Source organism: Lutjanus erythropterus, chromosome 16, assembly GCF_056507025.1.
Source record: "Lutjanus erythropterus isolate fLutEry1 chromosome 16, fLutEry1.hap2, whole genome shotgun sequence".
Lineage (NCBI taxonomy): Eukaryota > Metazoa > Chordata > Actinopteri > Lutjaniformes > Lutjanidae > Lutjanus > Lutjanus erythropterus.
Window position 1 is genome coordinate 15,192,916 of NC_139332.1, and position 26,983 is coordinate 15,219,898.

At 38.9% G+C, this 26,983-nt stretch overlaps 2 protein-coding genes across 2 annotated transcripts in view; one reads left to right on the forward strand and one right to left on the reverse strand.

Moving 5' to 3' along the window:
* tax1bp1a (Tax1 (human T-cell leukemia virus type I) binding protein 1a) overlaps nucleotides 1-13,987 on the reverse strand; it is a 30,069-nt gene extending 16,082 nt beyond the window's left edge. The window contains exons 1-5 of the mRNA XM_084739051.1: nucleotides 13,882-13,987; nucleotides 11,133-11,347; nucleotides 5,176-5,278; nucleotides 3,291-3,481; nucleotides 2,450-2,605 (exon numbers count right to left, since the gene is read on the reverse strand). Coding sequence (XP_084595177.1) covers nucleotides 2,450-2,605; nucleotides 3,291-3,481; nucleotides 5,176-5,278; nucleotides 11,133-11,321 — 639 coding nt within the window. The 5' untranslated portion in view covers nucleotides 11,322-11,347; nucleotides 13,882-13,987. The remainder of the gene's footprint in view (nucleotides 1-2,449; nucleotides 2,606-3,290; nucleotides 3,482-5,175; nucleotides 5,279-11,132; nucleotides 11,348-13,881) is intronic.
* Nucleotides 13,988-15,130: 1,143 nt separating this feature from the next.
* The window catches only part of hibadha (3-hydroxyisobutyrate dehydrogenase a), a 34,593-nt gene continuing 22,740 nt past the window's right edge, over nucleotides 15,131-26,983 (forward strand). The window contains exons 1-4 of the mRNA XM_084739709.1: nucleotides 15,131-15,257; nucleotides 17,386-17,546; nucleotides 19,304-19,413; nucleotides 20,644-20,765. Coding sequence (XP_084595835.1) covers nucleotides 15,188-15,257; nucleotides 17,386-17,546; nucleotides 19,304-19,413; nucleotides 20,644-20,765 — 463 coding nt within the window. The 5' untranslated portion in view covers nucleotides 15,131-15,187. The remainder of the gene's footprint in view (nucleotides 15,258-17,385; nucleotides 17,547-19,303; nucleotides 19,414-20,643; nucleotides 20,766-26,983) is intronic.

Sequence of the window (26,983 nt, forward strand, 5' to 3'; positions counted from 1 at the left end):
CACAAACAAACACACACACGCTGCCACTCTTTGTGTGTCTCTCAAACATGGACACAGATTATTCATAAATTCGGGCCTTTGAAGTTTTCAGACCTGTGATCACTGGTGAGGAACTGGCTCCACACACACATGTGCAAATAGAGACTGTCTGTTTATGTACAAACTCACCCCCACACATGTACACACCCCCACACATTCGCATACAAACACACACACGAACAAAGACAATAAAACTCACCTTCTATGTTACTCGGTTTACGTGCGCACTAATTTTCAGCATATGACAATAATTCTGAATTTGATAGAGGTTATGAAAACACCACACCCCATTAAGATTTTCCTAATTAGGCCTTGTTGGTACAGTGGCATTTTCCAAATACAACATATGGGATATGCCAATATTCAGGTTTAGGGAGCATTCTTTGAAAATATATGTATACAGTGCATTCAGAATATGTCTCAATTGGGGGTTTTACAGTTTGCCTTCCTGCCTGAATATGGTTTGTGCATTGTAAAAAAAAAAAAAAAAAAAAGTTTGCAAAGCTGGGATAAAGATAAATGAACTAAAGTAAAGCCCACATTTCTGTAAAGAAGAAGAATCACACCTACTTTTAAATGTTGCATGTAAGACTTGGATATCAACAGTTTTTTTTGATAACCCTTGATGTGCTTTGGACATGATATATGATAAATTTCCATGGGACATTCGTCATCAGAGTATGCACAGCTGCATGTAAAAGGGAATATTAGTGGAAGATTAATTTTCATTAGTCATGTAAACAACTTACTAGAAATATTGTCTTTTTCATAACAGGGAACAACACAATATGCTGTGCATATAAATATAATAAATGTTGTTCTTTGAGACCTTTTTGTGTTACTTGGAAGGTATGTTTTACCTCAATTTGCTCAGATGTATTTTTTTTGAGCAATCATTTTTGAATCTATTATGGCTGACTAGATGATGATCAACTGTGGAATAAATAGACGTGGGAAGGAGTTTCTACAGCTGTTAATATAAGTGTTGCACCAATTCTTCTTCATTGGCTAATTACTGTTGGGTACAGCTTAAAAAATTAGGATACCAGTAACAATACCAGTACCATTAAAGTGATACTGATACCAAGTCCTTTATTCATTACCTTTATTCCCTACTTCATTTGATACCCATCGTGTAAATGGGAGTATTCCTGAACTCATCTTTCAGCACTTTCTGAGTTTATTTTTATCACAAGCCACAGGTGTTAAGTCATACTTTAGAACGTTTTTGTGGCATCCCGGCACACTGAGCTTCCAACTTCATCAAATGCACGGTACTCGAGTTTGTCACACATCAGGCTATATGGGTTGCAGCTGCTGCAGTAGTGATCCAATCACGAGTTGCATTAAAGTGAAAAATGTATGCAGTGATTGGCTGCAAGCAAAACCATTCAAATTCACTTTTTCTCCATCTGGGCACAAAAAGGATTGAATGCAACTATTGTTTGTCTGGAGACGTTTTGATACTATCAAAACTATGAGTACTGGGTTATTTCAGTCAATACCTTAAAGGTAACCAATACCAATACCCAGCCCTACTAACCAGTTATATTAACTACCAGCACTCACTGGCCACTTTATTAGGTACACCTGTTCTACTGCTTAATGCAAATATCTAATCAGCCAATCACATGACAGCAACTTAACGCATTTGGGCATGCAGACATGGCCAAGATGACCTGCTGAAGTTCAAACCGAGCATCAGAATGGGAAAGAGAGGTGATTTAATTGACTTTGAATGTGGACCATCTCTGAACGCACAACATGTCGAACCTTGAAGCAGATGGGCTACAGCAGCAGAATACCACAATGGGTGCCACTCCTGTCAGCTAAGAACACGAAACTGAGGCTACAATTTGCAGGGGATCACCAAAATTGGACAACAGAAGATTGGAAAAACACTGCCTGGTCTGATGAGTCTCGATTTCTGCCGCGACATTCAGATGGTAGGGTAAAAATTTGGCATCAACATTAAAGCATGGAACCATCCTGCCTTGTCTCAACGGTTCAGGATGGTGGTGGTGGTATAATGCTGTGGGGGATAAATTCTTGGCACACTTAGTACCAGTTGAGCATCATTTAAACGCCACAGCCTACCTGAGTATTGTTCCACATGTTGAACATGACAATGAGTTCACTGTACTCCAGTGGCCTCCACAGTCACCACATTTCAATCCAGTTGAGCACCTTTGTGATATGGTGGAATGGGAGATGGGTTTGGTGGGATGTTTCCAGCACCTTGTTGAATCTACGCAACAAAGAATTAAGGCTGCTCTGGAGGCAAAACAGGGTCCAACCCGGTACTAGCAAGGTGTATCAAATAAAGTGGCCAGTGAGTTTATATCTACTATATTTATACATAAAAACATAATTTCTCTCTCAAGGCTTCACTTCTGTCGCTCTCTCTAACCTGGTTGTGCGTCCGTAGAAGGCAGCATGTCTCCCTCTCCTGCTCCCTCTCCCTGGCCAGTCGCTTCTGCTCCTCCTGCAGCTGCTGCTTCTCCTCCTGGAGGACACGCATGGCCTTCAGCAGCTCCCTGCGCTCCTGCTGCGCCTCCTCCACATGCTGGCAGGCAGGAGGTCAATTATGTGTAGAGAGAAAGTGAGTAAGAATAGTCCCTTGAAGATTTGGGTGTTCAAGTCACTTTCTTTTTGTCATTTTTTCTACAGTTAGTGTCATTTTGAAAACACAAGGAAAAAAAAACACCTGTAAGATGCACAATTCTCTAGAGGTGAACAAAAATTCTGGTTTTGTTTAATAATATATTGGATGTTGTATGGTTGGTAGGCCTGCATTATTTTTCATTAATTATCAATCTGGCCATCTGGTCTTTCTTAATTAATGGATTACTAATTAAATGCCAGAAAATGGTGAAAAACGTTTCCCAATGCCCCAGGCGTGGTCCTCAATTTTCTTTTTTTGTTCAAAACCCAAAGGTTTTCTTTTCATAGTGGACTAATGAAGCCAGAAAATATTCACATTTAAGAAGCTAAAATCAGAGAATTTGGGTATTTTTTTCTTAAAAAAACAAAAACTAAAACTCAAAACAACAATCCAAAATAGTTACAATATAGTTGCTGATTACTTTAATAGTAACAACTATTTGATGAATTGATTAATTGTTGCAGCTGTAATGCTTCAGAGGTCACAGGTCTCTGGGTATTGTGGGAATCTAGGACACTTCAAAGGGGCCCAAGACCCAGAAAGATGAAAAATGACAAAAGAAATATGTTCATTTCACATGGCGTACCTCTAGCAGGCCAGTCTTGGTGGTGACGACCAGTATGTCTGAGTTACTGTCATCCTCAGTAACAGTCAGCAGCTCTTCGGTGGGCGTGGCTGGCCTGAACTGGAAGGGCGTGCTGGCTCCTCTAATGTCACCAGCGTGCGTGACATAACAAAACTGGTAGAACTCTCCATCAGATTTAGGAACATAATAACCTACAACAAGATAAACCAAGATTGTTCATTAGAGTTAAATTCTCTTTTTCAATTTATGTAACACCCAGTTTATTAAGAAGCATCTAATTTCATCAGGTAGTACTTGAAGCAGGTCAGGCTAATAAGAGGACAGTCAGTTTACTGTCATAGAAAAATAAAGAAAAATATTCACATTTAACAAGCTGAAATCAGGAGCTCTGCTTCTATGTTATACTTTGTGCAAACCCTAATATTCTGACAGTCCTCCACCCATTTTTTATGTGTTTTGTTGTGTGTGTGAGTGTGTGTGTGTGTGTGTGTGTGTGTGTGTGTGTGTGTGTGTGTGTGTGTGTGTGTGTGTGTGTGTATGTGTGTGTGTGTGTGTGTGTGTGTGTATGTGTGTGTGTATGTGTGTGTGTGTGTGTGTGTGTGTGTGTGTGTGCGTCTGTGTTTGATTTCTTTTTGTTTTTTCTTTCACACCCTTGACCTCCCTGGTGGAAGGGACAATCTCCTCTGTGATTCCCCAGTTTTGTTTTGCTTTTCTGTCATTTTAAATAATGGTTTTGGGTGATTTATGTCTATTGTGTGCATTTGTTTTATTGTGAAAAAGTTAAAATAAAATATATTAACAATCTAAACTCAAAGAATTTAGACTTTTTTCTTGAAAAATTACTAATCAATTATCACAATAGTTGGTAATTAATTTAATAATCAATTAATCATTGCAGCCCTAATTAACAAAGGTTTTCAGAGTAACAATAAGATTCACAAAGAGCATTCATTAATGGCCAATTATGGTTAAGTAAGACTTATATAAAATGCACAATAATTTTAAGGTTAGGTTATGAGGAATGTCCACATGGACATGAAAGAACAAGCAAACGTATAATTGAGGACGATGTGTGAGTGTGTCTACTGATCTTTACCTATAAAAATAAGTAATAAGCTGAAGGATGGATTAGAAAGTGGACAATCATTACCCTGAAATAAACATTTATGAAAAATAATGTTCTCTGAATAAAACATCCTTGCAATGAACTTACCAACATACATACGAACTTAATAAATCATGTACTAATATTAGTTTGTACCTTAACTAACATATAAACCCTTAATAAATGTTAACAGGACAGTAAATTAATGCTTATTACTGTATTAACAAATGTTACTTAATATATCCCTATTGTAAATTATTACAAAAACATTTCAATAATATATCCACACATGGTCTGCTTCTAAATGGATAAAAGATACACTTAAACTCATTAAAAAACATCAAATATTTCCAAAGGTGTCATATCATTTACACATGCTTATAGTTCAAACAGTCTGTGGCCACACTGTGCGATCTCACATCATTCACATGTTAGGCCTGGTTCTCGGGGACGGAGGAGTAAGTACAGAACATCCGGCAGCCAACCAGTTTTACTGACTACTGCCACACCACAGCATGCTCTCATATTTTCACTGTGTAATATCTGACCGTTCCAGGCCCAGTAAAACCAGTTTGCAGGCCCTCAACCTGTGTGTGTGTATGTGTGTGGTTTGAGAGGTGCTCAGGTCCCAGGCCGCCGTTTGCGGTTGTGTTCCCTTATTAAATAAAAGTGCTGGTTTTTATACGCGCCGTAAAATGGAGGAGTTACTCTGGAATACCCTGGGTCTGTATAGTGGTTTACGTAGTGTGTGTGTGCACGAGTGAGTGAGTGTGTGTGTACCTTGAAACACCACAGTCCTGTGCACAGTACTTCCTGGTTCGTAGTTTTCAGGCATCGGAGACCAAAGGAAGGTGTAGTAATCTCTGGCTGTGCTCCAACCCACCTGGGAATGTAAACCACAACAACGTTGATCCGCAGCAAAAAAATAGTGCCTAACTGAAAGTATAGAGCAAAATATTATGTTGACCCCCCCCCCCACACACACACACAAATTTCACACTTTGTTTTGCATAAATAACATAAATTGTTCAAAACCAGATGTCCTATTATATTTAGCCTATTTTCTATATATTATATTGCTTGTTTACTTAATTATTACTTAATTATTATTTATTGCTTGCCATTGATGCTTCTTTCTATTTTTTTATTCCCTTCGCTAGTGTAACACTGTAAATTTCTGTTGTGGGACTAATAAAGGATCATATTATCTTATTTTTAGACCTGCAACAATTAGTCAGTTAGCCTAATTGATTAGTTGTTAATTATAAATTTTTTCACCAATTATTTTGAAAATCTATTAATCATTTTGAGTCATTCTTTCAAAAAAAAATCCAAATTCTCTGATTTCAGTTTCTCAAATGTGAATATTTTCTGGTTTCTTTATTCTTCTCTGACAATAAACTGAATATCTCTGGATTGTGGACATAAAAAGACACTTGTCATCTTCACCTTTGGGAGACAGTTATCAACATTTTATGGACCAAACAACCAAGCGATTAATTGAGAAAAGTATCAGAAAATGCCTTTCCACACCTTAGGAGTAAGTTTCCAAGTTGTGATTTATTTTTTGTGTGCAAAACTGTGTGAAACTGAGTGGAAAAATGCCAAACATAATTAATGCTAAATAATAAAACTAACAAGCTGAAACAGACAACTTACTTTAGCCACAATGTGGTCAACAGATATATATTTTATGAAACTGCTTTGAGTTTGTGAAAAGACACTGAAAAATAAAACTAAACATTTATAGTGCGATGTTTAAGGTCATTTTCATTTTGTTAAAGTTGATTTTATAAAATTGGTATCAAAAAAGTATTGTTGAGGAACCGCTACTCAAATCAAAGTGTAACTACCTGTATCGCAAGGACACCCGGCCCAATCAATAGATTAATCTATAATTAAAATAATCTTTAGTTGCAGCCCTCTACATTTTATCATTTTTAATCATTTCAAAAACAGACTTCATAAAGAAAGCTGGAGGATTACATACAACATTCAAGGAAAGAATGGAAAATTTAAATTTAAAACCATGCCCCTTCATTCTTTATCACACCTCCTCTTCCTCCTCTCTCTTTCCCCTCAGTTCCTGCCCCTTTTGGGCTTTCACAAAGAGGGGCAGCGAAGGTGTGAGAACAGGGCGGGGGGGCAGGGGCTGTATGTGGCTGTGCGTGCACACACACATGCGCAGACTCGTGAACGACCCACGTGGAAATGAGAAGAAGGGGGGGAAAAATAAGAACGAGGGAAGAAAAGGTGAAAATTTTACACAAAATGGCAAGGGGGATGTAATTCCATGGATTTCATGTGTTGTTAGGTGACAGATGATGAAAGGGACTTGTGAACATCATAATTCAGGTCCTGCGTCGTAAATCTGTCGCACACAACCGAACACTCTCCCTGTCTGGGCCGCTCACGCACACACGTACACACAGACACAGACACACACACACTCACACACACCTCATTTCAACTCACATGTGCGATACATGTTTGTGACATTACATAACTGTACTTCAGCTGTGGATAACTCAAACACCTGTGGCACTAATATGGGACATTTTTACATTTTAAAGCTACTAAAAGGAGTTTTTAACTGGTTATAAAACAGTCTCAATCACTATGTTAATACTGATGCCTCTATAAGACCTAAATAAGCAAACGAGACAGTCAGTGAGACGACTGACAATTTCTATATAGTTATTCTTATTACCTGCCACCAGAATGGATTCTCTGTGAAAACAGATGAAACGAGCATGTGTTCACATTTTCCCCGGCAAAGATATGGTGAGATTAGCCAGTTAAGAAGAACAAGAGATCTTTATTGACATAATTTTATTTTTCACGTTATATTTTGTGGTTATTTTGCCAATAGGGGCCTCAAAAATCAACAAAATAAGTTCCTTTTAGTAGCGTTAAAATTGGTGAAAAAGTGGTACGTAAGAAAGTTTCTAGTTTAGACAGCTGCCACACAATAATCATATAATATTACTGTTGGTTGACTATGCTATACTAAAAAATTATAGGATGCACCAGACACTGGGAGGGGTTACGTACTTTTGGCGAATTTTAAGTGAGCCATAATTTTCACAGATTAAATAATAACATGGCAGTAATTTTTTTAATGTTCACATTAAACCATTTCTACAAATAAATATTTAAATAAACAACAATCAAATTGAGAATTAAATGAATTTAGAGTTATGCAAAGGAAAAACAATCCAGGAAAAAATAAGAATAGGCCAGTAGCTCTCAAAGCATTTGGAAGCAACAATAAATCAACTGAGCTACTCAAAACATTTGTCAAAATGTCAGTTTTGATAATGCTGTTGCATGAAACATAATTGCAGTGTTTGTCTTATCAACCCATTACAGTGAGTATAATGCTATTCCAAACAAATGGTAATTGTCAGTGTGAAAACTTGAGCCAAGAACATTCTTTCCATGTCCAACAGTATCTCAGCGAGAGGCTCGGCTGTGATGGGACTCCTGCCAGGTTTGCCTGCGCACTCACGTGTGTTTGCTTAGCAGAAAACAGACATAAATAATTTTGCTAATTGTAGAGTGAAGTTGACTGACACTTGGTCAGGTATGGTGTGGCATTCCAACACGGGAGTGATGTTATAAAATAATCACAGGCAAAGCAGCTATCAATCATTCAGCCAAGGTGTGAGGGAACAGCACGATGACACGTTAATTATACACTTACACAACGGGTTTCTCCCTGCTGCGCTAACAAACATGCCACAACCAAAAACCTCCACAGGGCTTTTTTTAAGGGAGGTGTGTGTGACTGTGTGCGTGTGTCAGCAATGATACTAAACCATCCTCTCACCGGACAATCAAAGGAACAAAACACAGCAATTTATCAGGGATTTATGGAAACATTTGTCACCAAAAACAAAAGAAACTTGTCCAGCTTGATCAGAGTATACACTACTGATGTTTACTGTGTATACATTGCATGTGAGTGCTGTTTGAGTGCACCAGCATGTAAGAGCAAGTACCTGGATCCTCATGGCTGTACTATGAACATTTTCAGCCACTAGGGGGTGTCTGTGCACAACTCAACCGAACAGTGTCTGCCTGTGCAGTCTGAGTCATCCTCATGGCAAGTCAACCTTATTGCTCAGTCTCCCTCTGAAACAGGTAACGCCTATAGATGTGCAAAGTAAGAGGGGGAAAATGCTCTCTCTCTGAGTCATCTTTGCACAAAGGTTCTGCCTCTGGGAGGCAAAGCGACTCGTCAGACAGAAGCCTAACATTTTAATACACGTTGATTATTGGTGCTCAGTGGGAGAGTCAAATGTAATCAATCATTTTTAATAATACACCAACCTTTTGACAATAGCGTCTCCAAGCACCCTGATTTATCAGCGTTTGTATGATGGTATGAGTTCAATTCCCATTATGATCCAAGCATATTAATTTTATTTGAATAGATTAGGCTGGCAAATAATGAATATTTTCATTATCTATTAACCTGACAATCATTTTTATGATTCATCATTTAAATCGCTCAGTCTGTCAAATGTAAAAAAAAATGTGAAAATTCCTCATTTTAATTTCCCAAAGCCTAAAGAAACATCTACTAGTTGTTTCTTTTGTCTAACCAACAGTTCAAAACCCAAAGACCCTTAATTTCATCTAATATAAATGATGAAGAAAAGCAGCAAATTCTTACATTTAAGAAGCTGGAACCAGGGCTAGAAATGAACTGGTATTCCTCAGGGTCCGCCAAATTCAATTTTCAACTATCTCCGACTTAACTATTATGCCAAATTGAGGTTCCTTTTCTCATTCTACAAAATGAATAGAGTTTAATAACTTTGTTTCAGTAACTTGCATCACCTCATTGACTCATTCTGGTGGCCATGTAAGTTCTGCTGCTTCCTAAACTTAAAAAAATGAAATCACTCTGCATGTTTGGCCCTAATCAGTTTCCATTATTGTTTTAGTTACTGGTTGAGTTGCTGTTTCTTGTTTATTTCTGTTTGATTAATAAATACATCACAGCAAACTGCAGTGTAAATGCAAACCTGTTTCTGTTTGGTATACAGCAATGGAAATTTACATACACAGACTTTGAACATATATCAGAGGAAACTTTTAACACCATGACGGAATGTAAATATGCATGTGATATAGTTTAGAGTTTACTTTGAACACCTAACAATTAAACTGATATTCGATGATGTATAAATGTTATAATTTCATTTGTAATGTTAAGTTTCTGTAATGAATTGTCCCAAATACTGTGTCCCACATGCTATTTTTATTGCCCCCAGGACAATGTGACAGTCATAATTTTGAGTGCTGGCTGAAAGCAGCAAATGTTTCTCAGTTCTGCTTGAAAAATGACTTGAACAATTACTAAATTATCAAAATAGTTGCCAACTAATTTTCTTTAGATCTACTAATCACTGACGTGGCTCTAGAATACATGATACAAATGCTGATGATATATTCCCCGCTGGTAAAAAACAAAAAATCATCACAAGTTGAATGGTTTATTCAAATAATATATACACACACATTGCCACATGCCATTTCTTTTAAATAGATAAACATTCGAGCTGCAACGATTAGTCAGTTCATCTATTTGTCAACAGAAAAAAGATTGTTGCCAACTATTTTGATGACTGATTTATTGTTTCAGTCATTTTTCAAGCAAAAATGTCAAACATCTGCTGGTTCCAGCTTCTTAAATATAAGGATTTGCTGCTTTTCTTCGTCATTTATAATAGTAAATGAAGAGTCTTTAAGCTTTGGACTGTTAGTTGGACAAAAGATGCAATTTAAAGATGTCACTTTGAGCTCAGAGAAATTTTAATGAGCATTGCTCAAAATTTTTTGACATTTTAAAGACAATCAATTGATTAGTCATGAAAATAATCGGCAGATTAATCAGTTATGAAAATATTAATTGGTTGAAGCCTTACTAAATATCTGTGAACACACAAAGAGACAGACATGTACGTCAGAAGGTTTAAAGAAGTGCGGTCTGCTTGTTCACTGACATAAAGTACCAACCATCAAACAGGTTTCATTAGCGCGGATTACAACAATTAAATTTTCCAATTGACTTTTTTCCATATAAACCCAGCGTCTTTATTCCTTTTTAATTGAGCTGGTGGATTTGAAGTCAGTTCTTAAACAACAATAAAATGTTTGTCTTTTGACTTTACGAGACATTAAGTTTCCTAGTTCACATTTCCTGTTAATTACGTGTGAGATTTGATGGCCTTGATAAAAGAGCGGAGCGGAGGTTGGTTAGCAGGAAGCAAGAGAAAAGACTGATGGAAAGACAGAGGGGAACGAACAAGTGAAGTGGAGGGAAAAAGAGGTTCTAATAAGAATCAGAGTGGTTCATAAAGCGCACCAAATGTTTGCCCCCCAGCGAGACCTACTGTAACTAGCCCACCATGTACATTCTTCCTCTTTCTGCATGCAGAGCAACCACACCAAAGCCTGTGGTGAGGTATTAGGCATGTAGTGAAGAGCTGAACCATTAGTGTCAAGGCGGAAGTATGTGTTAATGTGCCAAATGCAAACCTTTGGTCAATTAATAAGACCCGAACACATAATCCAAGTCACAAACACTTACATAATGAACTGGGAATTGTTGCAACCTATAATAATCTCTTTTTAACATAAATGATTCAGATTAATAAAAGTCAGGCCCTTCATTGATCATACTGGATGATGACTCTGAAGCAGCTGTGATGCATGTGATGTACCTTGAAGATGCCCACCCAATCTTTGGGGTGGGGAGCGATGTAAGGGGTCAGGGTATAGCGACACTCCAGGGGTGCCTGGGGCAGGAAACTCTTCCCCACATTCTGGAAGATGACGTGGGCAAAGTTGGATGTTTCCATGACGCTGACGCTGCTGCCCGGTGACGAGTCCACCACCTGGAACGATGACATTGTATCCTGTTGGTCACTTCATTTGTCTGTAAAAGACAAAAAAGCAGACAGCAGAGAAGGTGAGTATTACAAACATCAGAGTGAACAAAAAGGCAAACAGGATTCCATTTCATATTAGGCTCTATCATTTATTTTATTTTGTCGTAAATCAGACTGTTGATGGCAATATTTGTTGTCATCTGGATGCACGGAATGGATATTGGCAGGACATTTCAAACAAGAGGAGGAATCCGACCAGCCAAGATAGAACACAGAGCTTGTACCTGAAAGAGGGACTACTACTGTCATGTGGACATGATTTGGATATGAAAAGTCTCAAATGGACCAGAAAACCATACTTTCCTGTACTTTTATTATTTTGTCACGTGTTTAATTGAAAATTTGCACAAAGGTTCTAAATAAAAGGAGAAAAATAACCAAATAAGTACATTTTATTTGTTAAACATATAACTGAAAATACAATAATGAATAGGGAAGGCCTTTCTCATATGGTCATTTTATAAAAATTACTTCTTCATTTAAAAATGTGCTATATTGTCATAAGTGTCATTATCTACATATGAAACGACCAATATTGGGATATGTGATTCTAGTCATATAGCACAGCCCTGGCCAGAAATAGATATGAATTAAATAAAATGCCAAGCAGAGGTGAAATGGAGCTCACAAGCATGTATACAGCATATACCCACCTCTGGACAAGAGTATTCCTATTAAAAACAAGGGTCTAAGTAAGGAGTGTGTCATGCTGCTGATCCGCAATGCAGACTGTAAAACCCTCTGAGGCAACTGTGATTTTGGGCTCTATGAGTAAAATTGATTTGATTTGGCTTAAAATAGCTACAGGTCCATACAGGTCCAAAGCAAAACCTACAGCCAACCATTTCATAATAATTGTTTTTATGTGTGGCTTTTATGGCACAAACAAACTTCTGTTTCATAACATCAGTCCTACCACCCAAGCAACTGGTGCAGTGTCATAAATGGTTCTAAGCCTGGGAAGACAAGCTGTCTTAGGCAGAAAGTCATATGAGTTTTTTGTGTGAAAGAGTAAAAAATCAGCATGCTCCAAACAGTTAGTTTGAAAACCAGTTAAGTAAATTATACTTTAACCAAACTGAACACCTGACTGAGCAAATGCAGTTAAGAGGGTTGGAAGTCCAATATATCAAGACACCACCACCACCGTATTATGACTAAGTACCTTACAGCAAGACAGTAGACTTCTAACTGCTCAGACAGAGCCTTTGGTGGTGGTCAGGAGTACAGGAAGAGAATACGAGTAGCTGCTTGTAAGAGATGCAATTGGTTTGCATCACTGTCATTCAGGGTGCCAGGTCAGTTGAGCTAAATTTGTTTCTAAAGTGTTCCAGCAGGTTGAATTTTTTGTCTGCGGTAGACATAGTTTGCATGCAAATTACATGAAATTCATATATTAATTTAAATAATTTATTTATATCCAACCGAAAAAAAGAAAAGAAAAGACAAAGCAACAGGTTTACATATTCACAGAGCTACTTTTTTTTTACTTATGATAATGATAATGTTTAGTTAAGACTGCTTTAAATGCTCAGAATGCAGATATTTCTGCAGATGAGACCTTAATTATGTGCACATGGATGTGAGGATGTCTGCAGCACAGAGTTATTTGAAGTGTCTGAAAGTGATATCAAAGCAGGAGCCAAATCTCATTCCTTCAACACTACAAATTTAATTGCCCTTCTAAAGAGCCGTCATCTCGATCATTATGAATAATTTATGAGGGTAAAAATGTAAAAAAACAACTTGTCTTATGTTGCCAAGTAAATGTGAAATATATGTGAATGTGAAAAGCCATTGTATTTTGTATTTGTATCTGCCCGTGGGCTATTACAATAAGAATAGGAATAATAATATGTTAATTACACTACAAGAGGTGCATATATTGGTATCAGGCAAAGTGAGTTGGAGGATATCAACATATCAGATATTGGCAGAAATCCAATATCATCCATCTCTAACACTACACATACATGGTGTTACTTTACAGATATTACAACACTGTGACAATAATGGTTTGGTAGGGGAATACTTTGAGTTCTAGTATGGGGCTGGTTTTTGGACCGGTTTTTATCACACAGACCTGACAACCCTGCTGTCATCCATACATCTTTTCCCGGAAGAGAATAAAGCTGACTCAACACAGCCGCCTGCCCTAAATTTCAATTTAAACCAACGCTGAACTCCTCAGCAAAATAAATTTAAATGACTAAGTCATAATAATTGCTGCTTCATTCAGCTAACAACAACCATAACATAACTGAGCCACAGCGACCAACATTTAGTGTGTTTATCATGAAACGGCTAACACACGCATATGCCATATAAAACCACCCCAGTTAGCCAGAGGATAATCTTATTTACGGCGGCTAGGCAGCTAACATTAGCTTGTGAACAGGCCATGTCGTGTCAAGTCACTGGCTAGCTAAACATTATTATCCTAGTCGATCAGCTGAATATCTGACACAAGACACAAATATTACAGGCGTTACATTCATTTAACTTTAAAATGAAATATTACCCTTTTCATATGAATTCCACTCGCGAAATAGAAGTAATTTCTGCCGGACAGGCCGATGTTTTTGCCACTGTCCCCGTTGTTGTCAAAGCTCTGACGATGATGCGTCTCTTCCTGAAAGAGGGTCGTTTCTAGAAGGGAACTCCAGATCCGCGAAAGATCTCGCGAGAGCAAATACAACAACCCAAATCATGATAATTTTTTTTCCTAACCCGAACCAAGTGTTTTCTGTCAATAAGTCTGCCATTTCTATCCACAGCATTGTTACGTTATAAAACATATTTAGTTTGTAGCAGGTTCTCAAAAAAATCTTACATATCTCGCGAGAATTTTGCAATTCAAGGGTTACCTTCCTGACACGCCTCCTGAAAGATGCTGAACTTCCGGGATGCTGAGCGGTACCAATGATGCTGATGCTCAGGGGGAGAAAGCAGGTGTCTCAATGACTGGGGTGAACTATTTTAATTATCATAGTGAAATTACTTAGATCAGTTTACCAATTCAGTTTCATTCTTTATATATTTTTTCTCCTTTCTTTACTGAACAAGGGCAAAAAAAACAGCAAATGTGGACATAAAGTGGAAATTTCAGACAGAGCAGTATGTAAAGTGCAAATATCAATTGAATAAACATGCAAGTTAAATTAAATATGAAAATAAAACATCTGAACATAAAATAAACATTGACATCAACAAAGTCAATATATCTTAATCATAAGCTACAGTAGAAATATGACTGTGCTCACTTATTTGAAATTGTCACGAGGGACAGGTTATCCATATAGAAATTAAAAATTTTAAAAGGCTTGGGATAGAATTTTGCCTTCTGTATGTGGCATTCACAGATTAGAATTATAAGGTTTGTCATGAAACTCAGAGGCTTATCATTTCATTCGAATATATTTAGCAATAATGTCTTTAGGAATAATTGTCATAGAATCTCCAGACAAATTTCTCTGTCACTCCAAAACACAGATGAGGTTAAAACAAATGCATGACTATTTCTGGCCCAGAATCACAAAAGGTGCATTAAGCTTTAAAAAAAAAAAAGTATATGCAGTACAGCTAATTTTTATTGTTGTTCAATGAGCGGAGTTTTTTGTTCATTTAACGTGAATACTGTACTCACAGAAGCGGCTAAAGGGCATTAAGTAAAAGCACAGGATGTTCCGCCTTTGACTCATTCCCATTGGCTGCGAAAACTCACCGAGGTCTGCGATTGGCGAAAATATGAGTCAATCATAACAGTTCGGTCTGGCTTTCCTGGCTTGACAGCTGTCACTGTACGCCGAGGTCAAGGGGAAAGAAGCATGGCTGCGTTGTTTAGAGGGTCGCGAAATTTATTGTTAAGGTGGAATAAGCATGTCGACCTTGCCTTCGGTAACGTATTTGCTTATCTGTTCAGTTTCCTTGTGCCGTTTTGCCGTGTATGGTTGCCTATGGAGAGGGCAATGCAAGCGGAGGACTCTCTGCTGCAGCCTGTTAGCTAGCTTGTTAGCCCGCTGAAGAAAGTATGAATACTTAGTGCCCCAGCTCGTTAAGTGTTAATATCTGGACACAGTGTCCCTGAGATGGCCACCTGCCGTGTTGTGTTCAATCCTTCATTCCAGTTTGTTAGGTCAGAACAATGTGCTGAATGGACATGAGCATAATGAAATGTGAAGCAATGGCCAGCAGCAGCTAATTTCACCTGACAGTGATTTCTTTATAGACCTCTAGTTCTCAATGTAAAGTGGGTTCTGATTATATCAGTCGGCTTTAGATGTTACCAGCCATTCTGAGTACAACACTTTGTTCTACATTACACACCTTAATAGATTAGCATTGAATTGCGTAATGCCACAACGCTTACTCTCTCCACTCCTCCCTGCCCATCCTACAATGTCAGACACAAGTTTTCTAAATCATCAGCAGTCTATATTGTATTTTAATGATCTTAGTTAAGATGCAACTTGACATTCAGGGACCACTGACATGATTTAATAGTTCCACTGGCCCTGGTTTCAATGTAAATAACTTTATGGTGTTGAAATAGTTGTGCTGTGAATCCGGATTATATTTTTCATTAATGTATCCTGGAATTGCGTTGCTAAGTGTCTGTTTGGCTACAAGAATATTTTTTTGTCAAAGTCCTTCCTCTGGAGGCCCCAATACAGTGCTTCTTATTTTCCTCTTTACAAAATAGACATGGTCTTTGCCTCAGCCTGTGCAGCCAGTTTCAAAGTCCACTGTAAAGAAATGTCAACAACTGCATCCAATGGGTTGACATACTTGTGTGAACTTAGTAAGCAAGGTTATTATTCTATCAAAATACATTTTAATTGATTTATAGACAAATAATAAATAGATATTCTGCAATATGTTATATTGGCCTGAATGAAGGCTTTAGAGCAGAAACAGGCAAAATAGCTGACTGCGTAACACCTCCAATAGCCTTATACCACAAAGTAAATTATTGTGTGGCAGTGGATAGTTCTGTTAATATTTTCTGTTTGAATTAAAATTAGTGCTAACATGATAAATTAATTTAAATGAAAGAAAACTACAACTACAACTTCTGAAATGTGAGGGTTTTCTCTGTTTTGGATAAAGACCCTTTTAGACCCAACAATGATGTCATCATCCACTGTGATGTTTCACAGTGTGCATCATCATATTGGTAGACATCACCCTACCCTAGTGTATAACTATGGACTCCAGTGTGTATAGGACAGACAGAGCACCGAGGCTACACGTCTGTGTGGAGCAGGCATCTGTTCCACTGTTGTTTTTATTTCATAGATCATAGTACATACTCATCCTACTAGATGCTGGTGTGTCATTTACTCAAAACCTGCTATGTGCAAATAAAGGAACAACTTAACAAAGCATATTTGTTTTGGTAATTTTAGGCCAGTGTTAGCGAATACTACTCTATATCCACTTGATGGTTAAAAGTATAATCACTGAAGTAATAGCAATGTGGTATCTGCAGTGCAGTATAAGTTCAAGGGTAATTTAAGGTAAGGATCTTTGTTTTGGCTTCACTATCCAGGCGTAATCCTGTTGTAGTCTGGTTGCTTTTCTCTGTTTAGTATCTGTTAACCTGGCTGGACCTTGGCTGAGCCAGCAGTGTTTAATAGCTTGGCCAGACTGCAAAAAAGCTGGTTGTAAGTCACAGCAGTAAGATTTGCTTTGTTGTTTTTGATTCTCATTAGAGCATTTCCTTCTGGAAAATATTAGGATAGCAGGTGTTTACAATTTTACTGCCATTTCGACTGACCATAGACATACGGACCCATGTTTTTTAATAGCACTACTCATGGTGGAAATTCCCCTTGTCTTTATTTTATTTAAAGCACTTTGAATTTTCTCAGATATACAGATTAACTTGCCTTGCCTTTATTGGGTAAGCAGATTCAACTGGATTAGCTGTACTGTTGCAAATAAAAATTGAGCAAACAAAATGCCACACATTTTTTTGTCAAACCTCTAATGGCGTCTTTGTTATCCTCATGTCTTCCCTCAGTGTCGTCACGATCAATGGCCTCAAAAACACCAGTGGGGTTTATTGGTCTGGGAAACATGGGCACTCCCATGGCCAAAAACCTTTTAAAGAACGGTTATCCTGTTATTGCCACTGATGTCTTCCCTGAGTCTCGCAAGGAGCTGCAGGACACTGGTGCGCAGGTAATAGTCCATCAATAACACATCATATGTGGAGATTTGAATATGTAGAATATGTAAAAAATATTTAAAAAAATGACATTTAACAGGCCAAGTTGTCTAAGAATACACTCCAAATAGAGCTCAAGTGTGACTGCCCACTTAAACAGCCCTGGTTCTGGAAGTGAATTTCCCAATCATATACTAAACTGACATTTTAGAAAATATTTTATACAAAGCGTTTTAAGCCCAGAACCAAGCCAGCCAAGATGAATTGTGACCAAAAAAAATTGATGCAGAGCAAAAAAAACATTGCAAAACATTGGAAAATGGAAAAAATGCAAACATATAAGACTGTGTGCATAATTATTTTTAAGAGTGAGTGAACTACATGTCCTATAAACCATTGCAAATGATACCACTTGTCTGCCTTCTCTCCAATATAATGGGACTAAATGGCGCTTGGTTTGTGGTGCTCAAAGTACCAAAAACATACATTTTTGCTAATGTTTTTTTTTTTGTGCCATGTAGTTACATTATATTGGAGAGATGGCAGACATCTCTATGGCCAATATCTCCAAAACTCTGCAACGCACACCAAAACAATATAGATGGATAAATAGCCTGACGGTCCAGAGGAAAAATGTATATTTTTGGTTTGGGGCTGAATTATCCCTTTGAAACAATATCATATTGTTCAATTGAATTCATAGCTCATGGCAGGCTCTAAGTCTACCTTGGATGGTTATAATATTTTATTACACGGCATTGTCAAATGCTTGATTCTGATTTGTCAAATAACAGACATTAGAATGCTGTACATTCTAATGTCTGTTATTTCGGTATAGCAGAGCCTTGCTGTGAATAGCAGACCGTTGCTATGGACACCATTGCAACCATAGAAACAAATGGACTATTTTTTCAAGTGGAAGCAATAAAATCTTTTCTAAATCAATAAAATCATATTTAAATCAACATTTAAGTCAAACTTTTGATTTCTTTAGTAACTAGCTGTGTAATAAGTGGGATAATGTAGAGCGAGTGGGTCAGTATAGAGGAATAAACCCTGTTGCGCTCACTCTACATTGTCCCTTACATGGCTAATAATAATAATTCACTTCTGGAATCTCACTGTTGAGCTCTGTTGACAAGTATTTACAAGCCTTTACTAACCCTTAACTGAAAGTCGCTCCAGTTTCTTCAGATCAGTTACCAAAGTTGAGTGAATATGTGCATCCAAGCCAAAAAGTTTTCATAGATGAGAGTTACAATTAGGTCTGGGTGATTCTTGCTAAAATGTGAATCACAGTTTTTCTCCCTAAGAACTGAGATCACAGTTCTCTTACACGATTTTTATTTTTTCAGCAAAAACATTTATTGCACTCTTAGACATTCAAGTAAAAAACTTGTCTGAGAAGCTTGCTGTATAGACATAACTTTAAACAGAAGACTTATACATACTAAATATTGGAGGGCTTGACTTAAACATAAAATATAATGAAAAAACTAAAGGGTCATTCGTAAAAGAACTCAGGTCTCAACTTACTCGGTAGCAAAGCCGTCAACTTGTGAATGCAGCATGACATGAATGCATAGGGGAATAGAAGCAAGTGAATTGATGTCATTTAGAAATAAGACCGCATAGATGTATGAATTGAGATCACATTTTTTTTATGATTGATTGTACAGCCCTTGCTATAATATGAGTCATTTGTTAATGAAGATATTTATATTGTGTTGATGACATGATGAAATTGTGCATCAATGCCTCCAACATTCAGGTTGTAGACTCTCCAGCAGAGGTGGCAGAGAAAGCAGACCGCATCATCACAATGTTACCCTCCAGTCCCAACGTCATAGAAGTCTACACAGGCCCAAATGGCATCCTCAAGTAAGTAAACTTTACTATCAGAAACTCTGTTTGACACATTTTTGACATTCATACCAGGGCTTGACATTAAGGTTTTTCAGCCACTTGCTTTTTGGGCAAGTAGTAGAAATGTATTACTTGCTCAACAGACAAACTTTCTGTCCAAAATGTAGGCCTGTTTAAAAAAATCAATAAAAATAAAAAGGTTTGGACTTGGAATTAGATTATATTATACTTTCTTACACACTTAAACCTTAGTAAGGTTTAGAGGCGCAACTTTTACTTGTAGTGGATTATTTTCACAGTGGAGTTGGTATTAGTACTCTTGCTTAAGTAATGGACCTGAATACTTTTACCCCTGGTTAGCACACCAACAGCCTAGTTGCACCTGTGTGTTACAAGCCAAACCTTGCCCTTTAACGAACGTTGCCTTGTGGGTAGCCTGTGAGTGTGAGACAGAGTCTAATATGCTTGTTGTTAAAGTGAGTTTTTCATGGTGTGTGAGGGCTTGTTATTTTACCTCACTCCGCAATGAAGTGTGTAGATAAGCTCAGGTTGCAGTATGATAGTTGCTGAAAGGCTGTGTGATGTGTTTGCTACCACAGAATAGAAATAAAAGTCCCTGTTTGCGTAACATTGCTACAGTGTCTTCCTAGACTCTACACGGTGGAGTTGGCCCGGACTGTGAACAGCTAGTTAGCTAGTTAGCAGCTGTGTATCAGGCTAAAGGTAATTAAGATAGCCTAAACCTGGAGGTCTCCAAAATTGTTTTGGTTTTGGACTTGCAGAGCTGGAAGCAGCAGGGGTCAGATGACTCGTTGCATTTTCTCTTAAGATTTTGTCTGCCATGGTGAAAAATAACAGTGATATGTAGCTGCTAACCAGCTAGCTTTGAGTTCAGTGGAATGGACAGTAATGCTTTGGCCAGCTCTAGGTGGCTGGAGGAATACTGTAAGTTAAATACCTGACAGTCGCTTGTTATATCACTGTTCGGTGCATTAGGGAACAGAGCTGTTACATAGCCAGAAACATGGAAAAATAAATAAACACATTGCGTCTATTTTTTACTTACCCAACTGGACAACTGCATGAGGCAGACCACTTGCCCAAACGCAGAGCTCACCTGTCCAGGAAAGTGGGCAAGTGTGAATGAGCCCTGCCACACCCCTACCTCTTTTATTAGAAAAGTTTTAATGTACAAGTGAAAGGCTTACTCAGACAAACATGCTTTGATTCTTTTGCCTCCTTTAGGAAAGTGAAGAAGGGAACACTGTTGATTGACTCCTCCACTATTGACCCTGCTGTCTCAAAAGAAATGGCACTCGCTGCAGAGAAGATGGGGGCCGTGTTCATGGATGCTCCAGTGTCAGGAGGTAGTGTGTCACCAAAAGAAAGAAAGTTAACCTCTGCATGTTAGAAATTGTGATTCTGTGTGACTTGACTGTTGTAATTTGTTGTCATAATTTGCTAATTTGCAGTATGAATAATTGACATGGGAGGACAGGGGCAGGAGGACCACGATGCAGCCAATCCCGGCGCCTCTTAGATGCTTACTTAGATGAAAAACAAATGAAAACGGGAGGGAAGGAAGAGGGAAAAAAAAGGCAAATCCCAAACTATGCACCTGTTGAGGGGGGACACAGTGTGGGATTTGGAAAAAAACACCTCGGCACAAAGCAACAGTTAAGACATTATAACAAGACTCGAACACCTGCACATGTGGATGGGGGAAGGAAGTGGGGGGGGGGAGTCACAGCGCAGAGAGGGAGAGGGAGGGCTGCAGCTCCTACACAGTGCGCTGCCCTCAACCTTCGCCTACTACGCTGCACAGGGGAGGGAGGGGGATGAGGGGCCAAAGAAGGCGTTGAGTTAAGGGTAAGGGTGAATGTCCCAAAAGTAGGTGAGGGGTAGGTGAGCATCTTGTCTGCAGAAACATCCAGGAGAGTGGAGAGATAAGCGTCCTTGAGAAGGCCGTTTATGTCTGGGAGCCAATGGAGATGACGGATTGTTTTGGTACGGGCTGACACTGGAATTTTCTGTCTGCCCTTGAGTCTCTCTGAGTCTCCCGATGGCTTGCTTCAATATGTCCGAATTGGTGGCCAGATTCAGCTGAGCCGAGCTGACAGCTTCTCCAAGTTGGTACCCATCTCGCGAAGGAGCTCAGGAATCGCATCCAGTTTGCGATTGAGCTCGCAAGTCGCTTGAGTCTGAGTGCTGGCAGCCCTGCACATTCCCTCATTCAAGGCGAGCAGCTTGTCAATTGCCGCCAGTGTCTTCTTGTTTTTGTAATAAGTCAGGGTTAGGGTTAGAACCAATCAGCAGAAAGCCTGAAATCATAAATCCAATTATGTATGCGTCTTCAACATCCTCCACGGAAAGGACCGACAGGCACACGATCCTCCACTTCCCCCAGGAGTCCAACGTGTACCCAGCTGCGAACGTTCCGTCGGGGCAGGCGGGTTCTCCTTTACCCATCTTCATTGTGGAGAAAATTTGGTCGATTGCATTGGGAGACCAGTTGACCAGATCCATCATTTTGGTTTTTAGAGGAAAATGCAGAGAGAGGCTCCGAGATCGTTTAGACAGAGACAGCACAGGACAGAGAGCAATAGCAGGGCAGATAAGGGCAGGGAGGGAGCGAGAGAAAAAGCGTCTGCCTTCTTTGAGTGCTAGGAAAAGGACCGAGTGCTAGGAAAAGGACCCCTCAGCCTTACTCCAGAACTGTCTTACACTCTTTTGTATATCTAAACTACGGGACCTTTGGGTTAGTGCTAGGACATGGGTTGTAATTACTAAGCAGGCCAGCCAGTAGGTGCCCTCTTGAGGTTTTATTGCTGCTTTTGACCAGGGGTCTTAAAGGCAAGGTTAAGGTTTTAAGTCCTCATTATGTCGGAGCTGTCTGCTTGTGACGGCTTCTTGACAGAGCACAGGATCGCCAGTCATCGTTAATGGGCTGAGCCGCGGCGGAGAATCCCGTGTCAGAGCTCTTCATGTTGATGGAGCCGTAATGGCGGGTATCCCATGTTAGTGCCTTTCATGTCAGATAAAGAGTCATAAAGAGGAGAGAAACTGCCCTCACATGTAGTGCAGGAAAGGAGAGGAGGGAGATAAGACATGAAGGAGACACATCGCAGTAAAACTGTCCATCTCTCTGTCTTTCTTTCTCTCACACACAATTCTTTTCATTCAGGTATACAGGTGAAGTATGCTACATCCTGACACTCCCTGCACATATGACTACTCACTCTGATCACATTCGTATTTGCTTTTTATTACACAATTCACGCATAATACACACTGTAGCTCCTGCCGTCTCCCATACAAACACAGACTTGGCCCACACTGGCATGTTTACCAGCTGGCGTCTGGAGAACAGACCGAGTGCAGGCAGCGAGATCAGAGCCTTAAGCTTGTTACTCTCTCTTAACACACACACTGTTTACATACTATAGACAGTGCACAGTTTTTGTGTGTGCAGTCTTCTGTGAAGGCTCTTCCTCTCCTGTCTCCTAACTAAGCCTCTTTTACTAGCCTGAGATGACCAATGATTTACCCACCACCTCTGGCCTTTGCAACCACTAGCTCTGCAGGCACTCTGCTTTCACACACGCACACACACATGCACACTCACTGCATGCACCCATCCATCCAGCGTCACTGCAAGACAGCTACAAGTCATATCCATAAGTACGTACAGCTGTTTTGTGCAACAATAGAACAAAATTTGACCATAAAAATGAGTCAAAAGTGAATTTGATAATTAGTTTTAATTCTGACAATAAAAAGTCATTTATGAACCAAAAATAGTTGAACTTAATAATAATAATGAACTAAAAATAGTTATTTAAAATTATTACAAATACATCTTAGATATATAATTCAATATATAATTAAAGAATATTGGCTGGTTTAATGATATCAGTTTTATTTTCTACTCCTTAATATTGGTAACAGCATCAGCGCCAAAAATCTATTATCAGTCAGGCTTGAGTTGCAGCCCTAAAGTGACTGGGACATCCGGTCACTCTCTGCGCTGAGGAATGAAAGTTAATGGTGATGGTGTGACCTTGATAATCCAGGCTAAACCTGTGGAAATACAACAGGTCATGACAGATGGTTTCAGCATGTAGCAGCTTCATGGGAAATAGCAGAGACCTGTATTGCCCCCTCTATTGCCGCCCCCCTCACTCCACTTTCCACATCACATGGGTGAGATGTGAAGTTACATGCTCGCTTCCAACCAGGAGATGGCACCCTACCCAAATTGGGCATTGTCATACTCATGATGAGGGTTATGTGTATAGAGAAAAGTGTGGGTGACATCAGCTCAGCTCTATGACCAATAGCAGTCTTGATAGTTCTCGTACATATACTTTATATCTACAGATGAAACACAGTATAACTTAAAGGTAAAATAAAAAATACTACATACAGCTGCCATTGTCTCAGACAGTACCCAGAGGCGCTCAATATAACGTTATATATTATACATTATATTTCATGGGCATTGATAAGATTTAATTGATATCAGTGCCACTATTGATTCTGCTTATTGGTCCAATTCTTTATCACTTCAGATTCTCTTTTGTGTAGCGTCTATGTTATTACAACATAAGCTATTTACCTGAATTAATGGATTCGCTGCTCGGTTGGGAAGCAGTAGCATTTGTGCATAGAGTGTAAGGTTGTCAAAAGTAGTGATAATGAAATATTTTTTTAATACCACATTGTTTAAAACTATACAGTACTTACATTAGATAGTATTGAAAGTACTAAAGCTATAAAAAGAAAAGAAGTGCTCGTTCAAAGCCTAAGTTCAGTTTTTATTGTCCGACCTGTAATTAGGCTTGCAGCATAACAAAACCAGACAGTGTTCAGTGACTTTTTCTGTAGCATTACTGTATGCAGGTTATTGATAAATTTGAAAAAAAAGAAAATTAATTACACTATTTAGTGTGCAAAGGACTTTTTTCTTTTTGCCATGGTATTGAAACTAGTGTTGTTTTGAAGTTCAAAATTCTGGTATTCTGACAACCCCAGTAGAGTGTCAAATACATGGCATGTGTGGAATTTAAGCCCATGTTATGTAGAAGGTTAATTCAGCTAGAACCAGACTAATATATCAGTCGTCTGAAATTGGCTATATTGGTCTATATTGGTATCAGTGCATATGTTGTCTGAAATCTGCTGATATGAAATGCAGACTAGTATAGTGCGAATTGTTTTTGTTTGGGGGATTTTTACTTTCTTATTCAGCATTTTATGTATATTTCTGGTATATTTCTGTTTTTATTCATAGTTATTTGCATTTATTAAAACTATCAGTGAAGGTTTCAGTGCTCTGATGTCGTTTTGGATAATAGAGTTTAAATATCCTGCCTTCATTGCATATCTTTGTCATAAATGATAACCCCATTTGTGGGCTCATTGCATTATCAGCCAATATATTGATATCAGAATTTGGTTTATATGGTTATAATTTACAGACATTACAACTAGCCCTGTTGTCATCTTTTGGACCCTTTTGTCTTCTCTGCCATGACTCCTTCTTGTTGCAAGTTTCCAGCAGCATATATGCATGAATTCGACATAACTGCTTTGCAATGTGCAACTGTCATAAAAACATGGCAGCATTGGTAAAAGGACTTGTTAAGCTCAGAGGCATATGATTCTGATAGACTGGGCAATTAGAAACTGGTTCTCGATTCTCATCCCTATTTCTATTATATTTTGTGAATAGAATTTGTTCTATCTTTTGGACATACTCGATTGAATTGACTTAAAGAAAGACGTAGTCCAATCAAAATATATTTTTTTCACTGAGGATAACAATACACTGAGCTCAGACTGGCTGTGATCTCTTTTACTCTTAAACTTTTGCAGACACAGCCTGTTCTTTTTGTGGTTTCTGTATTTGTTTTTATTTTTAATTCAGATTTTTCTTTTGATATAAACTGAATCCTTTCGTGTATGTGTGGTGTGTGAGGTGGCACATTTTACACAGAAATGTGTGTGTGTGTGTATGTTGTGTGCGTCACCAGAGGTTTGGCAGCCAACCGTGGGATCTGAACAGCGGAGTCATAACCCTCTTTAAAAAGAGCAATCAAAAGAACTTTCACTTTCTTCTCATGGGCATCCTGCTGGCTTTCGTTCGTGCACATTGACCAGTGTCTTGGCTTTAGCCCTGCCTGACCCAGCTGTGTCAAGCTACTCACACACGTACACACACACACACACACACACACACACACACACACACACACACACACACAGTACACACTCACACGTACATACACATATCCGTACAGAGATTTAATCTCTGTGTGAAGACTTTTCTCTGTAGACACAGTTATATTAACTCAGACACGGGTTCTACAGGCATGCTTGCACACACACACACACACACACACACACGTCTACCACTGTCTGGTGTCATTAAAAGCGTCCGCATGCAAAGCTGACCCACAACAAAACAAGCTCTGATGTCACAGGCCCAGGGTGTTGGCACAGCGATGGCAAAAATAGGAGGTCTGGCTAACAAGCAGCGGGGTCGTTAGCAGTAATTACCCAGAATGCCTGTGTTTGTGTCTGTGTGCCCATGGTGGGCTGCCACATTGCTAACGGACGATGGCTTTAAAAAGGCCCTAAAAATCCTTTCATTGTGTTTTTCCCAGCGCTGGGAAAGTCAGCTATCGCTGCAAATGAAAGTAAGAGGGAGCTGAGCTGTTGTGGGACCCTGGGTACTCAGGCTAATGTTGCTTGTTTGCGAGGCCTTATAATCCTCAGCTAACTACCTCTTTAGGCTGAGTCTCAACACCACTCTAATCATATCCATACCACATGAAGTGAAGCCTGAGTGTTGTAGTGTGTCATTTGCAGACACTTTCAACGTCATCCTCCAGCCTGTAGGAGCTTGTTCCTGCCAAGGCTGGCACCAGTCAGTTCATCAGTCAATGCTGCCAATCCACTCCTTTGCTGACTGATATAGGCCCCATTTCTCCCTCCAGGCCCACAGGACCTGAGGCTTCTTCCTCGAATTCTCCGTCGTCTTCTTACACTTAGTCAGACTTGAGATACAGGTTGTGATACCTAAAGTCATTGTTGTTTTTTATTTCACTCATCACCCAAAGCTGTTAAGTTAAACTTTGAAGCATTAACGTCAAATTGTTGACTTTGGTAGTGATAGTTTAACTAAACTTTTTCTGGACCTTTCAACCATATTAAACTACTGTATTATAGATGAAGCATGAACTGTGATGCTTAAAGCCCCCTCCACTCAAAAATATACTTTCCTAATTGTTTCTTCACTTGGATGTTTGAGCTTCACGTGCAGCAGTTCACACTGAATGCTGCTGGCTGAATCTGCTGTGCTTACCTTAAATCTAAAAGTAAAATATGTGGATATATGTGAGCAGGATTTTGTGGCATCACAAGTTTGGAAGCCAATCACTGTCCCACATACAATTTACACAACTGTGATGTGGAAGCTTGAAGCCTCTTGCACACAGACACTGCAAATGGACTCATCAGTGAAGTAGGAGACATCTTGTTACCCGCAGTGAAACTTTTGAAATTAAAAAAACTATTTGCA